This window comes from Acromyrmex echinatior, chromosome 2 (assembly GCF_024713525.1).
Source record: "Acromyrmex echinatior isolate Ae372 chromosome 2, ASM2471352v2, whole genome shotgun sequence".
NCBI classification, from domain to species: Eukaryota; Metazoa; Arthropoda; class Insecta; order Hymenoptera; family Formicidae; genus Acromyrmex; species Acromyrmex echinatior.
The window spans coordinates 13953191-13969020 of NC_141853.1; the positions used below are offsets into that span (position 1 = coordinate 13953191).

Below are 15830 nucleotides of genomic sequence, written 5' to 3' on the forward strand. Positions count from 1 at the left end.
GACGAGACGCGTGACGAGAGTTGACAGAAGCCTCGATCGTAGCGCCACACTTTGCCCGTGTGCGATAACCGGAATGACAATTGCCAGAATGGCTAAAATCATTAAGAAAGGTACCGCGACATCTCATAAACTCAATATGAGGTAATTGATTTTTGACTAAGTACTGCATTCGGGGAGCGCGCTATCAGCGCTGTCTATCATCACCGACGAGATACTATTAAAGACCGTCAACCCTGGGCAAATTTTCGGTGATATAAAAAGGGTCTGGAGATAATTGATAAACGCTGACATTATAGACAATTGATATAAATTTGCTATTATTAACATAAATATTTGGCTTATGCATTATTAAATTCATGATTTTTTATTATATACATGTTCCATAAATAAATGTGCATACTTGTAAAGCTATAATATCCTATATATTGCAGAAAAATTACAATTTTTTCTCTGCAGTTATCATCTCTATTGATAATCAAACTTTGACTGAAATCACAATTTTAAAGAAAAGTTATTGAGCTCTAAATGCATATGCTAATAAATATATCTACTAAACTAATAAATCATAAAATTAATACAATATTATCAGTTTTTAACTCTTAATCATTTCAATATTCTCAAGGACGCGAACTCCCGTAAGGATGTCGGTTTTTAATAGTATCTCGTCGGTACTATCATCTATCTTTGTTTTATATCTAATAAACAATGCTTTCCATTTAATGACACAAGTCGACACAAGTGTCATTCTATCCTTCTTGATATCCAGAGAGTGATAAAGATAAAACGATACTTGTGTCATCAAATAGAAAGCATCCAATGAAGATAGAATGGTATAAATTATAGTGGCTGTATATCAAAATTCACTGCCAGCGCTGAAAATCTACAATTTACGTTATGTATACAATATTTTCAGAACTAGCAGAATTTTGAAACACAGCCAGTATCTCCCCGAACGCTCGATGCCCATAATTAAAACGTTCAAAACGATCGGGATTATAGCAAAGTACATCTTACTAATTTTCGAAGTCACTCGATATCTGTGGAAAATTTGGAAAAATTTATTTCGAGGGAACTAAGATCTGTTAACATCTATTACAGAAGAAAAAAAAGTCGAGTAGTAAAGATCCATCAAATATAATAGACGAATTGTGATGGGATTTTATTACAAAAAAATGTACAGATATTAGTAGCCAAATAATAAATATTCACATTTCCTTCTTCTTGTTTTTATAAACGTTTTATATTTACTATTTAAATTAGATGATATGATAACCACCACATTAAAACAGGTTGCATACCAGCCAAAGATAATATGAAGTAAAGTCGCCTTTTATTACCAGAAGCTGTGTACGAACTATGACCTTGTGGAATGACTCGTAATTTTAACGATCGCATCAGAAAGACAGCTAGAGAAGCACTGAAGTACAACAGCATTATGTAATAGCCAAATTTTCGAAATAGCAACGATATCAATAGTGCCGCATTAATACCGACATATTTATAACCGCAATATGCCAATAAATCTAGCGTTGCTAGACTCGTTTGGAGATTCATCACATACAAACTCACAGTATGAACAAGTAATTCGATTAAACCCCAAGCAAGAGCGGAGCTAGCTAGAATACCTAGTTGTTCGTGAGTAAAACGTTCCTGCATGCCTAACACTAATCCCGCCAGAGCAACGTATGTGAAAAACGCCATTGTAGGAATGTACATATCTGGCGCGTTAGTCTCATATCGTGGTTGCAATGGTACATCTTGTTCGTATTTTACAGACCAGTCCTATAAAAAGGAATTATTGAATTATCACAGTTATAATAAATCAGTGATTGATCGAGAAATACTCTTTTGATTTTTTATAAATATTTTTTTCTACATACAACAAAAATATCTGTAATGAAATTATTTAATCTAGTACAATATATATTCATCAATCTATCTCTCTAATGTCTTCTGTGAAACTTACCTTGTGAGTAAATGGGAAGAACAGCAGCATTAATTTTGCAAAAACATAATCGGTATTTACAGCAAAGTAATATTTCATTGCTGAAACTGGCACATATTTTTCAAGATGCTGTTTTCCAGTACCAACTAATGCATTTCCATATTGTACTGCCATGTCCGTAACAACTGGTTGGGCTAAAAATTGTGTTGCAAATTGCGGGCTCGCAAACTCTCCTCCTTGATTATCGCTGGATGGATAATTTGACATTTGTGGATTGAATCCATATGGAGGTGGTCCTTGTCCAGGAACACCAAAGCTATATTCTGGCATCGTACCATTATTCATGGGTACCTAAAATAATAGATTGCTCAAAAATATGATATAATATCAATTCTATAAGATACAAAAATATAAGCAACAAATTTTATTAATATGTGTAAACTTGGAATAGCAGAGAAGCAATTCTGTTCAAAGTTAGTCTGTCTTATAAATGTCATAAATAACAATCATAATCTAATTTATAAAATATACTAATTTATAAAATTTACCTGTTCATTATATATATATGGATTCTGTGCCATTGAAGGAGCTGGTGCAGATAAACCAGCTGATGGATCTAATAATCTCTTCGGTTTTCCTGCCGATAAATAATTTATCTTTATATAAAATAAAAATAATATAAATAAAAATAATATAAATAATATAAAAATTTGCTTAATTGTATGCTATGTGATATAGTAAAATTGATGTTCTTATTATTATATTAGATTGGACTGGAGAAATAATATTAAAATAATATTAAATTAATATTAAAATTAATAATTCATATACTCGCTCTTGCTCTCTCTCTTTCTCTCTCTAAAACATATACTATAATAAATATTCTTTTGTTCTTTGCAGCTAAATTTTTAGTATTTTTCTCTTTTTCCCTCCTTCTCCTCCTCTCTCTCTCTCTCTCTCTAATTTTTAATTATAGGTAAGCTTATTTCTTTTCAAATGTAAAAAACACAACATATTTCTGCTGTAACATATCATGCAATACTTAGAAATAGCTGTCATGACTGATATTACTCCTAAGAATGATGCAATCAATCTATTCTGCATATTATTTTTTTATAAGTAACATAAGCAAATAAATATGATGACTATCATGGATATTATAAATATCGGATATACAAATATAAATAAAAATATAAATATGCAGAAGAAATAGAATAAGTTTACATCTATCATTCGTAGGTTATGCTTACCTCGACGTGCATTCGAGTGATTGTAATTCATGTTTCTACGATGTCACGTTCTTCAGTTATTTAGCACGATAAGCTAAAACTTTGCTCGGATGAACTTGAATTACTTGTAAATAACGAAATCAAAAACAACTTGTGCTATACATCGCCATATTCTGTCGTATTCAGCTGTGTTTCGCCATGTTCACATCTTATTCAATGGAAGGGATAACATAAGGTCTGTTCGCGTTGCTTGCACTTTTTGCATTAAGCATCTTCGCTTTCTTTCTCTTTGACGCGCAAATATATTTATCTCATTTTACAAAAATTTTTGGAGATTTCAAGCAAACAGATCTATGGTATATGCAGTTGGACATAAAGCCGTATATATCAAAGTAGCTCTATATATCATTCATTTGATCTAAATCGAAGTGGAAATGTCGGCAGCTTTCCTATTAGCAGACAGAAGCCTGAGAGCGGCCATGTCTAGAATTTGCTGTTACTTTATTATGAAGAGCCTCTATGTCCATAAAATGTGGACATTGAACTATGTAGCCAATGTTCATGATCCAGTCGGTAATATCCACGATTTTTTGGTTGTGTTCTTCGGCTTATGGCTAGGCATGGCCGCTCTCAGGCTTCTCTCTGCAGTCTCTACTATTTCGATCACCATTTGTGACTTAGTCCAATAAGCGCTTAGTATTATGTCTATAATCCAATAAGTGCTTAGATTAGGATCAATCGGAGTAATTGTGACAAACAAATGCAAAGTTATAATACAACAATGTGCCATTTTTTAAATTTTTATTATTTATATTTCATTCATGTACGAATAATTATTTTAAAGCTTCTATTATTAATAGAAAAATATTTGTAATCGAAATTTTTTTGTTTACGTATAAAATAAATTTTCTAACTTCCTTCAAAGGTCACATATTACCCCATATCGCGGGATAATATAATTTAAGTGATAGTCTAAGGATCGATAATGACGATTATTGAGGTATAAATCAAATATATTTATAAGGAATGAATAAAAAACCATTAATAATAATTACAAAATGCAAACGAATATTCATTTTTATTATTAAAATATATTTGAGCAACAAAAATGAACATGTCTTTTTACATTTAATGTCTTTTCGTTCTTTATACAGGGTGTATTGAAAAATAACGATAAATCTTTAGCATAGGGGTAGAACGGACTAAACTGACAAAAAAAAGGACCCAACTGTCCTCCTCCGATTTTAATAAACTTTTAGTATATTATTCTCCAAATAAAAATAAACGGCACGTATTTTTTTATGCCTATACGCACTTTTAGACGGTAAAACACCTTTCAGAAAAGTCGGTTTTTCTCTTTCGAAGCGAATATCACCGGAACTGTAAGAGATAGAAAAAAATTTTCAGAATGAAAACTGAATGGCTTCAAGAGTACTTTAGGACTTAATAAAAAAAATTTTTAATTATTTATTTATAATAAAAATTATTTATTTATAAAGAAAAAAAACTTTTATTATAGTTGGTTCATAAAAAGGGCGTGGTTTGTGCCCAAATAAGTACATCATGTACTTATCAATCCTTTACGCCACCGGAGTATACCATGTTAATCCCTTCCACCATGGCTTAGATCAAATCATATATCCTATTTATTTATTTCTGTTGTATATACATACATGATTGTTGATAAAAAATATTTTAAACTTATTATTTCCAATTTATTTTAAACTATAATTTGATATTGGATTAATTTTTTAAATTAATTAATTGTTTTTACATTTCATGTTTAATTTTTTACATACGTCAAATATTTTTAGTTATCAAATTAATGCAGTTAACACAAATTTATTTTTCTACAGCTACTGTCGTACATACATAATAATATCGTTCTTAATAAGAAATGGCGAGAATGTTGAATGGTTGAGAATGTCTAAGGAATCTACTATTTCAACTGTTTACTAACTTAAATAACACAAATATTCATAATATTTATTGTTTTACATTTGTTTCACTTAAAACATAATTCATTTTAGTCATAAAACCCATTACATTAACTGTCATACTAATATTAATTTTAATATTAATATTAATTAGAAATTATGTTAAAATAAGTAAAATGCTCCATTTTTTAAAACATTTCATGATTTAATATAAATTAAATAAAATGTTGAATATATATATATATATATATATATATATATATATATATATATAATTTGCATCTTAATCCATTAATAAAAATTTAATGTTTGAATCATACACGACAACACATTTAATAATAAAATTAATTTATTTAAAAATTAATACTTGATAATATAAAAATTAATATTGTGAAATAGAACAATATAATTGTATTGACAAAGAATACGAGAAAAGAAAAATTAGAATAATGAATTAGAATAATCAGTCTTTAATAGAACTCATCTTATTTCACTCGTATATAGGATGTTCGGAAATTCAATCGACGCTCGTGGATAGGTATAGCGGATTAAACTGAGTCGAAAAGTCCGCTACTAATTTGCAATTTTCGCAATAGTTAACAAGATATAATTAATTACTAAAAATTGTCGAATATTGGTCTTCAATAATTTTTTTTCTCAAATACTATCAATTTTACAGAAAAATTGCAAGAGACAAAAATTGTTTATTTTCTTCTCATAGAACTTTAAGAATTTTAGAACTCAGTTTAGTCCGCTCTACTTACCCAACGATCGTTGTCGGTTGAATTTCCGAACACCTTGTATATACTATATGCTGTTTTTTAGCATATAACACAAATACATGAATAATCTGTAAACTATATCAGAGAGATACTATGTTTTACACGATCCGATGTTGGCGTTATGTCCGCATCTTCGAAGATAAACATCGAGATCAATAGATGCTGCACGTGGCGAGTGCGGATAATGATGAAATTGTTCGAAGCAATCAGTTTAAAGACCGGAAGCGGAATCCAGTAAACTATTGTCTACTATTGGACTTATTGCCACCGTCACTGAGTTGTCGTAATAACCGCTCGATAATAGTCGTACCACTGTTACGTCGTACGCTACGAGCTCCTTTATATCTAAAATATCAAAATTAGCTTTTATAATTATAATTATAGATAAAAATTTCAATTATACATGTAGTATTCATTGTATAAGCATGATATTAAATATACAAAATACAAAAAGGATTATATGAACGTATGAAAATAACATTGTTTTACTCCAGCACTTTCAATCATCACTCGCTGATTCTATGTATGAAAGATTCATTACCAGGTTTGGAATCAATGCCGCAAATTGAATCAATTACGTCGAATTTTATTGTATCGAAACCGTGGCTGCCTCCGATCTGCACTTGATCTCGCGGACTTCTTGCATCGCACTGAAAATTAATTGATCGCATAAATATAATGTTATATCGAGAAAAATATAACTACTGTAAAAAAGTGAGTAAAATACTTTTTATAAACGAGTTTTAATTTTCATGGAAAGAGTTTGTCTCTTTTATATATTATATAATACATCCACCGGAAAAAAAACGGGCCACTAAATTTTAGCACAAATTTTTAATATTTTCAAATAATATAGCGATAATTCAATGAAAAATTATCGTATTGAGATGAACCATAGCTCAATTTAAAGCTTGAACATTCCCCTTGATGATCATAGAGATCAAATTTGAGTATACAAAATGGCGGACACGAAAGTGGACGTCGAAAAATAGTTAAAAAAATTTTTTTTTTAAATCGTTGCACTGTTCAGATCTGATCGGCTGCATGGCATAAAAGTAAATGAGTCTTTAAGCTCGTTGATTTTCAAACAAATCCATATTTTAAACATTTTTCTACGACTTTTTCTGACAAAGTTATACCGTTTTAAAAAAAGTATTACAGAATGGATAACTTTTTCTTGTAAACTCAGTATAATTTAGAAACAAATTATTGTAAAAAACTTTATCACTTTAATTTCCTTTCTGATAAAGTTTCCTAACTGATTTTACAACAAAAAGTTATCTGTTCTGTAATACTTTTTTAAAAATGATATAACTTTAGAAAAATGTTAACTTTAAAAAAAAATCATTTAAAATATGGATTTGTTTGAAAATCAATAAGACTTATAGACTTTTGTGTGCAGCCCTGAACAGCGCAACAGAAAGTTTAAAGAAAAAATTTGTTTAACTATTTTTTTATGTCCGCCTTCAACGTCTGTTATTTTATATTTTGTGTAACTCAAATTTGATCTCCATGCTCATTAAGGGGAATTCAAGCTTTAATTTGAGCTGTGGTTCATGACAATGATTTTTCATTGAATTATGACTATTTGAAAATATTAAAAATTTATGCTAAAATTTAGTGGCCGATTTTTGGTCGATGAGTATATTTCCACTTAAAAAATTCTTTTGTAAACACAATTTTTTTAAATAAAAATTAGTCATTTTAAATAAAAAGCAGATAAGAATTGCTAATTTCAGATAGACTTCAGCACAATCAAAGGATAATTATCATTAAATTTAATTTTTAAACTTGGTATAATATAAATAAATGAAAAAGGATTATGTCAGCAACGTAATTTTGTTTGATTGTGTCGGAGATGAAACACGAATGTGTTGAAGACGAATGAGGGTAATAACTATGAATCGTGTCTGAAGAAAAAGACTTTACATTTTACAACATACTTTGTGCAAAGTGCCGGTTTCGGTTGTATGAACGACGCCATGGGAGCTACCGCCGATTCCGAGAGCAATTATTTGTACGACACCAGGGTACACTGCCACCAGGGTACAATTAATCCGTCTACCATAATTACGAAGAGTAAATGGATCCGTTGTGCTTACTGACAAGATATTGCAAGCTGAAAAGCAAAGAATACAAGAGTGTAAAACATAACTTAACTACATATATTGTTAGATCGCTTTAGAATCAGCTAGAAACAGTTTTTGTATTTGTTATTTAACCGACAAACATATAATAATACTCTTGTCTCAATCATGTATTAATTTTTAAATATCTGCTTGCGGAAACAAACTTTATTCTGTTCATGAAAAAATATAATTAAATCATGCAATATTTTCTTGTTTATCTTCTCTATCTTTGTTCAAAAAGAAAGTACGACACATTCCGATTTTTAAAATTACTCTTTAGCGTTGCAGACCTAATATGTTTTAATTTACGAATGTCTGGTCCACATCGTTCTGCTCTCTTTCTTGTCATCTTCCTTGCTGAAGTAAACTTAATTATTCGGTTCATAAAAAAAATATAATTCATTAAACTGTACAATATTTTCCTGTGCAAGACTTATAATAGCGTTCCACTAAAAATCGATCGCTCTCCTCTCTCGAAGATCCTATTATCGTATCGGAGATCGATAACTAATTGAAATTGCCGAAATTGAATATTTATATAACAATAAAATCATTATTTAATTCTATATGTATTAATCATTTTATGAAGATATTTTGATCTTTCTTTTTTTCTACATTCTTTTAAAAATGTAATAAAACTACCTAGCTAACTATAAATATTCACAGAAAGTTCGATTCGTATTACCAATATACCGAATGTTCCGGAACAGTAAAAGAATCGTCATAGAATGTGCAAATATCGATAAAATCTTCAGAATATTGAGTGAATACTCTTTGTATATTTCATGAAAATTTCGAGCGAGCGAGCAGTACTACACATTTCCGCCACAGAAAACCGCGGCAAAAGATATTCACTCAAACAAGAATCACCTAAAAGAGAATATAAGAAACGCAGCACTTCGTCCGTAAAGTGAACCTCAAAATTGAGTTCCAAGGTGAAAAAATATTAAATGTGTTTTCCGAAGTAAAATTTTTGTTTAAAAACTGATTCACAGACAACTTGATTTGGAATTTTTGGAAAAATTAAAATTTTGCGGAATGTGTATGAAACATTCTCGTAATATGTAACCATATATAAATAAAATGTTTAACTGACGTTTCTTTTACAAACCGTAAATATTCGGAATTCTTGGAACGTTTTTTTGGGGGATTTTAGAAACATTTTATGAATATTTCAAGAATATTTAGCACTATAGATTATATCTTTTCATAGAGATTTATATTTCTCTAATATTTATACAAAAATGTAATTCTAAAAAAGTTAAGTTTCTTTTAGAAAATTCATAATCAAGTAATATAATACTTACGTCTTGGATTCTTTTGATATCTCGCGGATATAACAAAGCCCTTCCCACGTAGAGGTACTCTATATTGAAGGAGTGCAGCGTTCTGCGAACTCGTAAAAGTTTTCCTGTACCATTTATTCTTACCACAGAACTCGTTCGTCCTCTCCTTCATCGATAATGAATGGTCTCTTTCGCTCGGAAATACTTCGCCGTTCAATTCCCAACCATCGATTACCTTCCAAATAACGATTAATTAACTATTTATTGTGCTACGCATGTGTGTATTATAAAATAATATAATGAAATAAAACTACAATTATTAAATTATTTTATCTCCGTTATGTATATACGTGTGTGTGTGTGTGTGTGTGTTTGTATGTGAGTGTATGTGTGTAAATATATATATCTAAATATTTTATAAAAGTATATAAACTTTTTTATATATGTAGATTAAAATCGCAAAACATTGTAAAAGTGTTGAATATTATGCTATAATTATAATTATTAATATCGCGAGGTAGAATTTTAAAAAGTGCATACGTAGTAGTTTTAGTTCATACAAAAATCTTATATGATTATGTATATAAGTACATATTATTATTATGAATTTTATGTATTGCACACAAAAATGATTTTTAAGTGATATGCTATTAGTATTAGATGTCATATGGCACACCAATAAGAAATAGCAAAATTACTGAAAAAGGAAATAATAAAAAATATGTTTATCATAGGTAAGAATTCGAGTTATGATTATATCTAAAGTCACGACGAGTAAAATTCGCTTTTTATGTTGTAAGTAAAGCAATCTCTCTTTTCGCAGTATTGACTTTTGTATATTTGCAGCACACATACATATACATCGCTATCGTAAGATTATCTGTGTTAATTTACTCTACAGGAGTTTTCCATTAATAGCAAAAGAGGGAATAAATGAGAGTTGAGAGGGGAGGAGAAATTTTGTGTAATTCAATTTCTATCCTGATAAAATTGGCACGTGCCCTATGACAATTCGTGACATTTATTTATGACATTATTGACGTTTTTTAAAATTATTTTCAATAGGGATGCACTGGATATCCGGAAAATATCCGATATCCGGTATTATTCGACACTTTTTTCCTATCCGACTGTATAGCCGATTATTATTAGTATCCGGGAATATATACGGTTGAAATTTGATATCATTAAACTATTGATTTTATATTATATATAAATATTTTAGAAATAAGTATGCATATTCATTAGTATGCTATAATATGTTATATATACATTATTGCAAAATTCAAATTTTTTCTCTGTATAAGTTTTTTTTTTTTTTGAAGGAATCATTTCCCCGGAATCCGGTCGGATATCCAACTCGAAGAAATTGCCTTCTCGGATATCGGACTCGAAGAAATTGCCTTCTCGGATATCCGACCGGATGTTCATTCTGTCCAGATATCCAATATCCGTTATCCGGTAATTTTACGATCCGGTGCATCCCTAATTTTCAGGATTTCACCTATTGTTACCGTTGACGAGCATAAGCGAATCTGAAATTTCGCTATGCGATAGAAACAGTTTATATATTATGTATAAATATTCATATTAATATACATAATATTCCGTTAAATGTAAACTAACAGTAATGTTACGTCACACAATATTATAATTTCCTAATCAACAATATGAATGTAATATAACACATATTGTACATAAATGATTACGTACTGCCAGAAGTCCTTGATGATCGCAAGGAACATCAAAGCTATGGAAATGTATTTCTACTACGCGATCGGGATCAGTTAAAAAATATATTCCACAAACATTGTCGTCATCGGTTGGCGATATATAAGAGAACGGTCCGCTTTCTGAGGTAACAAACATACAGTCTGGAACAGAATACTAGCAATTAAATTCTAATTGTTGATTCCTGTGAATATTTTTCTATGTAAACATATAAAATATTTCAAAAATGATATATTCTAAATTAAAACTTATATCGGAGAATTGTATATACAAACATGACGAAGGTCTTGCAATTATAATCATCTTGATTAATGTATATATATTTATATTGTATTAATGTTATTCTCACTTCTAATATATACATTTTGTAAATTACTGTAAAATAAAATCTCGTAAAATAAAACGAGATCTTTAATCTTTTTAACGGTCTCGTCGATCTTTAAACTTTTTAACAACTCGCGCCCTGTCTTAGCGCCGAGACGCTATCATGTCTCTAGATTATATAGGGTGTCCGATGAGACTTCTGCCAAACACTTTTTGTAGATAGAGCGGACTAATCTGAGTCGAAAAAGACCTCTACCATTTTGCAATTTTCGCAATGGTTAATGAGATATTAATAGTAATACTCTAGATTAGAGAACTCTCTAAAACCTATTGGAGATCATGAAAGTCAAAGTCATTGAGGTCATGCTTCCCTAATCTGAATTTTTATCCTAAAAAGTACTAGAAAAAATATTAAAAATTGCGTTGTTTGCAAGACGAACTGTAAAATCCAATTATCCATTAAGCAACCATTTTTAATACATAGAAATCAGTTCATGATTGGCTGCTAAGTTACGTGATTGCAATGACTATTCAGAACATTTAACATCAATCACGCTTCTCTTATAAATCTAAGACTTTATCCTGTATAACAACTTGCCCCAGTCTTCTCTACCTGTCCTTTAAATTTGACCTTTCTTTATTACTTTCATTGCTTAGCATAAAACAAGCTATTTTAATATTATTTATTACTTAAAATATTATTTACCTGCTTTTTTGTATATGTTACAACTTATAATATAATTTTGTAATCATGTATATAAATGTGTATATATATATATATCGTTCCCTTACCTGTAATTGGCCGATAATGCTCACGTGGTACCTCCAATGAAGACTTCGCTTCCGCTTCGTAAGCTAAAATATTGGCAACTGCTTCATTTGTTATCTGAAAAAAGAAGTACATTACATTACGCAAAGACAAATTATTTAAATTAGTTGATTTAACAAATATTTCTGTTTAAAATTCCATGTAAATAACAGTCAATAAAATGCTGAGAAAATTCTATGAATATTGAAGAATGGATTATTTGTACTTGTTCGGGTTAAAAATTTTAGTGTAAAATTTACTATTTATTGGCATGTATATAAAAGATAAATTGGCAATGTTGCTGCAATATTGAATTATATTTTATTAGAAATACTGCAACAATATTATAAAATATTGTAATTTTAATATTTTGTAGAATTGTAATATTGCAATATATTATTGCAATGGCATAATTTGCCATTATCCCTTTGATATTCAATATACAGCAATCAGTTTCAATACAACGGTTTACTGAAGTCCAATCTAATATACGCTTCGAACAAGTTTATATGCTTTTATAATATATAATTTCATATATAATTTTGTATGATCGATTATATTGTTTTTCTTGCTGATCTTTAAATTTTAAATCGATAAATACATATAATAATTGAGTGATTACTTTGGTCGTAATAATAAAGTTTAATTTAATTCAAATATTATTAGTTCATATTACCAATAAACGCACAAAGTGTGACATGATATGCATACATTATATACTTCAAAGTGCAAATAAATTTCTGTTCAATTAAGTGCATTAAATGCATGTAAATAATACTTGAAAAAGCAAAATAGAAATCAATTTAAGAATTTTGAGCACGACCGTATATGTGAATACATTAAATACGATAAAGAATGCCATGATTAAATTTTGGATGTTACAATTAATACATTATATATTCTTTTATTAAATCAATTTATTCCAGATATAATTGCGAGCCGAATTGGCTAAGACACTCTTCTCGGAAAGTTGAGAGGTCCCAGATGCGAATCCTGGCTGAGATAATATATTTCGCAATAAAAATTTCTTACTTTCTTTCTTTCTAATTTAATTTAGGGGGAATTATTAGCATTTCAGAATGATTGTGTTGAGACCGAATGTATCGGCTCGCATCTAGAATAAATTGATTTAATAAAAGAATATATAATGTATTCATTTTAACAAAATTTGACCGATCTTGGCGTTCTTTATTGAATAAGAAATCAATTTGTTTTATTCATAAAGGATCTTGTTTTAATGTAATATTGAGAACAATGCTATCTCGCTTTTATTAATTAATTCGCACGTGTTTGTTTCCATGAATGTCACTGTAGAATTACACTGATCATCATGCTATAAAAAAGTATAAAAAATAATTGTAAAGAATTGAACCATGTTATTTTATATGATTGTAAATATAAAATCCGGTTAAAAAGAAATATACATATACATATACACACATATATATATATATATATATATATATATATAGTTATGATTTAAATAAGAATTCGTATAACATTTGTTGCATTTTGTTCAGACACATGCATGCATCTGTCGTTACATGCTGGAACAAGAATTGTGCAAATTACATTTTCCACTGCCGCGCGTGTGCGAAACGAAAAATCCGTTATTCAATTAACATTATTTCTCGACTGTCGCGAGAGGATGTGGGAGCCGCTATGAAAACCGTCCCCACCTGCCAGATAAACCTGTCTCGATAATAATTGCCAAAGTCTCCTGTCTGAATGATGGCCCTGGCGCGAATCGCAATACGGGCGCATTTGCCGGTGATCGCGCGGCGGCCGGAAAGTAATTATCGCATATCGTTAATATAACACGCGAGGTCCCTGGTACATTGATATATATCTATAAGTTTTTTGTTTGTTCTTTTAAACTCTCTTTGAATACACAAGAAATTAATATACTACACTATATATAATAAAGCACGATTAATGGTAAATTCAACTGTACACTTTCTCATTTCTGATTTTTAATATCGGTAGAAAAGTACAGTTCTACAACATTTTGTCATAGAAATCAAATTTCAAATAGCAAAGTAATGTAGATTAAAAAATTTTCTCGCTCATGCGACCTCTTTTCTATAAAAATTCTAATCAAAACTCGCAAAAGACATCGCTTTATATCTATTACATATAAAAAGCTGTAGGAAACTTAACTAATTAAGTTTCTTTGATATAGTAATTTGATGTTATATCTATCTCTATTTCCTTATGAAAGTGAAATGAAAAGAAGTCCAAATCTTAACTAGTCAAGAGTGACTTACGTGTAAGTGAAGAATCAAAACTCATTATAAGTTAGCAAATGATTTGTAGTACAAAAAAAAAGTTCTTAAAGTTCCTAGTTTTTGAAATTCTCTTTCTAACTTTTAACCTCGTGTCTAATAAGATCCATTTATTAATTTAAAAGTATCATATTTTTAATTTAACTTCATTTTCTGTACAATAAAATAATTCCTTCAATTATTATTTTTTTATATAACTAAATTCTTTAATTTTATTAAAGTTTATTGCGCACAGTGTATAAATACACATAATTATAATCGTGAACTCATTTTCGAAACTCTTACTAAACATTTGAGTCATATTGATCGACCGTCTAATCTAATCCTAATAGAAAAATACAGCAAACATCAATTAGCTAAATTAAGTGGATCATAAAGCAATTATAATTTTTTTTAAAAAGAGGTAATTGATTGGAGAAGAAACCTACTATAATTTTTATCATATAGCTTGGTTTTCTGTAACCGTAATATTATTTTCATTAAGTTTGATGTACGCTAAAATTCTTAGATGAGTCTTAAATTTTGAATGTCTTCAAATCAATTATTTTTGAAAGAAGAAAGTAATATGAAAACAGAAAAATAATCAAACTAAAATTATGTGCACATTCAGTGTAAACATTTTAAGATATTTTATTAACATCACATTTTAATGTGACACTTGCAACGTATATATATATATATAAATAAAAATTATCCTCTTGATAATTTGAAAACGATCGCAGTTTATTGTCATTAAAAAAATTCTAATAATCACAATTATTCCAATCATTTTTGTGTTTATTATTCTTAGTTCTATCATCATTAATGGTTAATTCAAGAATTAACCAAATAAAATATTAAAGATAATAAAAATTAATGAAATATAGTAATAATTAAGATAATTATATATGTTTACTTTTAATTTTATATTTTCTAATTTTATTGTTAAAAATATATATTTCTTCAAATTATGTATTTTTTTGTATATCTTATAATATTTCTTAAACTCGGATATTTAAAATAAGTTTCTTCAAGTTATATTTCATACATATTTTAATTTTTAAGCAAATATACATATTCTAGCGGTGCGTTTACCTGTTGTTGACGGCGATCGTTATCGATTGCTGCTTTCGCGACGTGAAACGTCGCGCCGATGATGATGATGATGACCAGGAGAATTGTTGAAGTTGATTTGGAGAACATCTCTCACTGACGACAAAATCGAGGAGAAACAGAAACAGGTGACAACGCGTAGCGAGTCGAATAAGAACTGGAGCTTCTCCCTCGCGACTGGATCGGTTTCCCTCGCCCTTCGATCGCTGTGGAGAGATCGAAGTGGCAGCGCAAGATATTGTGGGGGTTGCGCCAAGCTCGGGTCGAGCGCGGCAGGTGTTC

The 15830-nt window shown here is 29.4% G+C and overlaps 2 protein-coding genes and 1 long non-coding RNA gene across 3 annotated transcripts; 1 reads left to right on the top strand and 2 right to left on the bottom strand.

The window, feature by feature from the left end:
* Positions 1-3: 3 nt before the first annotated feature.
* On the top strand, positions 4-1477 carry LOC147910524 (uncharacterized). Its single transcript, XR_015544231.1, has 2 exons — positions 4-141; positions 914-1477. It is a non-coding gene; the product is annotated as an uncharacterized LOC147910524 (long non-coding RNA).
* Yif1 (Yip1d-interacting factor 1) lies at positions 1136-3602 on the bottom strand. Its single transcript, XM_011057229.2, has 4 exons — positions 3196-3602; positions 2494-2582; positions 1967-2296; positions 1136-1782 (listed from the first exon to the last, which is right to left on the bottom strand). Exons 1-4 carry the CDS (start codon positions 3224-3226, stop codon positions 1252-1254), a joined length of 981 nt encoding a protein of 326 aa, XP_011055531.1. The 5' UTR covers positions 3227-3602; the 3' UTR covers positions 1136-1251.
* A 1398-nt stretch (positions 3603-5000) lies between these two features.
* Positions 5001-15670, bottom strand: crh-BP (corticotropin releasing hormone binding protein). The gene is made up of 7 exons (XM_011057226.2): positions 15531-15670; positions 12156-12249; positions 11022-11182; positions 9330-9543; positions 7837-8012; positions 6435-6543; positions 5001-6238 (listed from the first exon to the last, which is right to left on the bottom strand). Exons 1-7 carry the CDS (start codon positions 15636-15638, stop codon positions 6105-6107), a joined length of 996 nt encoding a protein of 331 aa, XP_011055528.1. The 5' UTR covers positions 15639-15670; the 3' UTR covers positions 5001-6104.
* Positions 15671-15830: the final 160 nt, after the last annotated feature.

Bases quoted from the DNA above. Each gene is read 5' to 3' on its own strand.
- Yif1 (XM_011057229.2), bottom strand. From the start codon at position 3,226: ATGAATTACAATCACTCGAATGCACGTCGAG. The intron at 2,583-3,195 runs GTAAGCATAACC...ATTTATCGGCAG, and splicing joins TCACTCGAATGCACGTCGAG to GAAAACCGAAGAGATTATTA. The intron at 1,783-1,966 runs GTAAGTTTCACA...TCCTTTTTATAG, and splicing joins TCTTCCCATTTACTCACAAG to GACTGGTCTGTAAAATACGA.
- crh-BP (XM_011057226.2), bottom strand. From the start codon at position 15,638: ATGTTCTCCAAATCAACTTCAACAATTCTCCTGGTCATCATCATCATC. The intron at 12,250-15,530 runs GTAAACGCACCG...TTCTTTTTTCAG, and splicing joins ACGATCGCCGTCAACAACAG to ATAACAAATGAAGCAGTTGC. The intron at 8,013-9,329 runs GTAAGTATTATA...TTTGCTTTTCAG, and splicing joins ATATCAAAAGAATCCAAGAC to CTTGCAATATCTTGTCAGTA.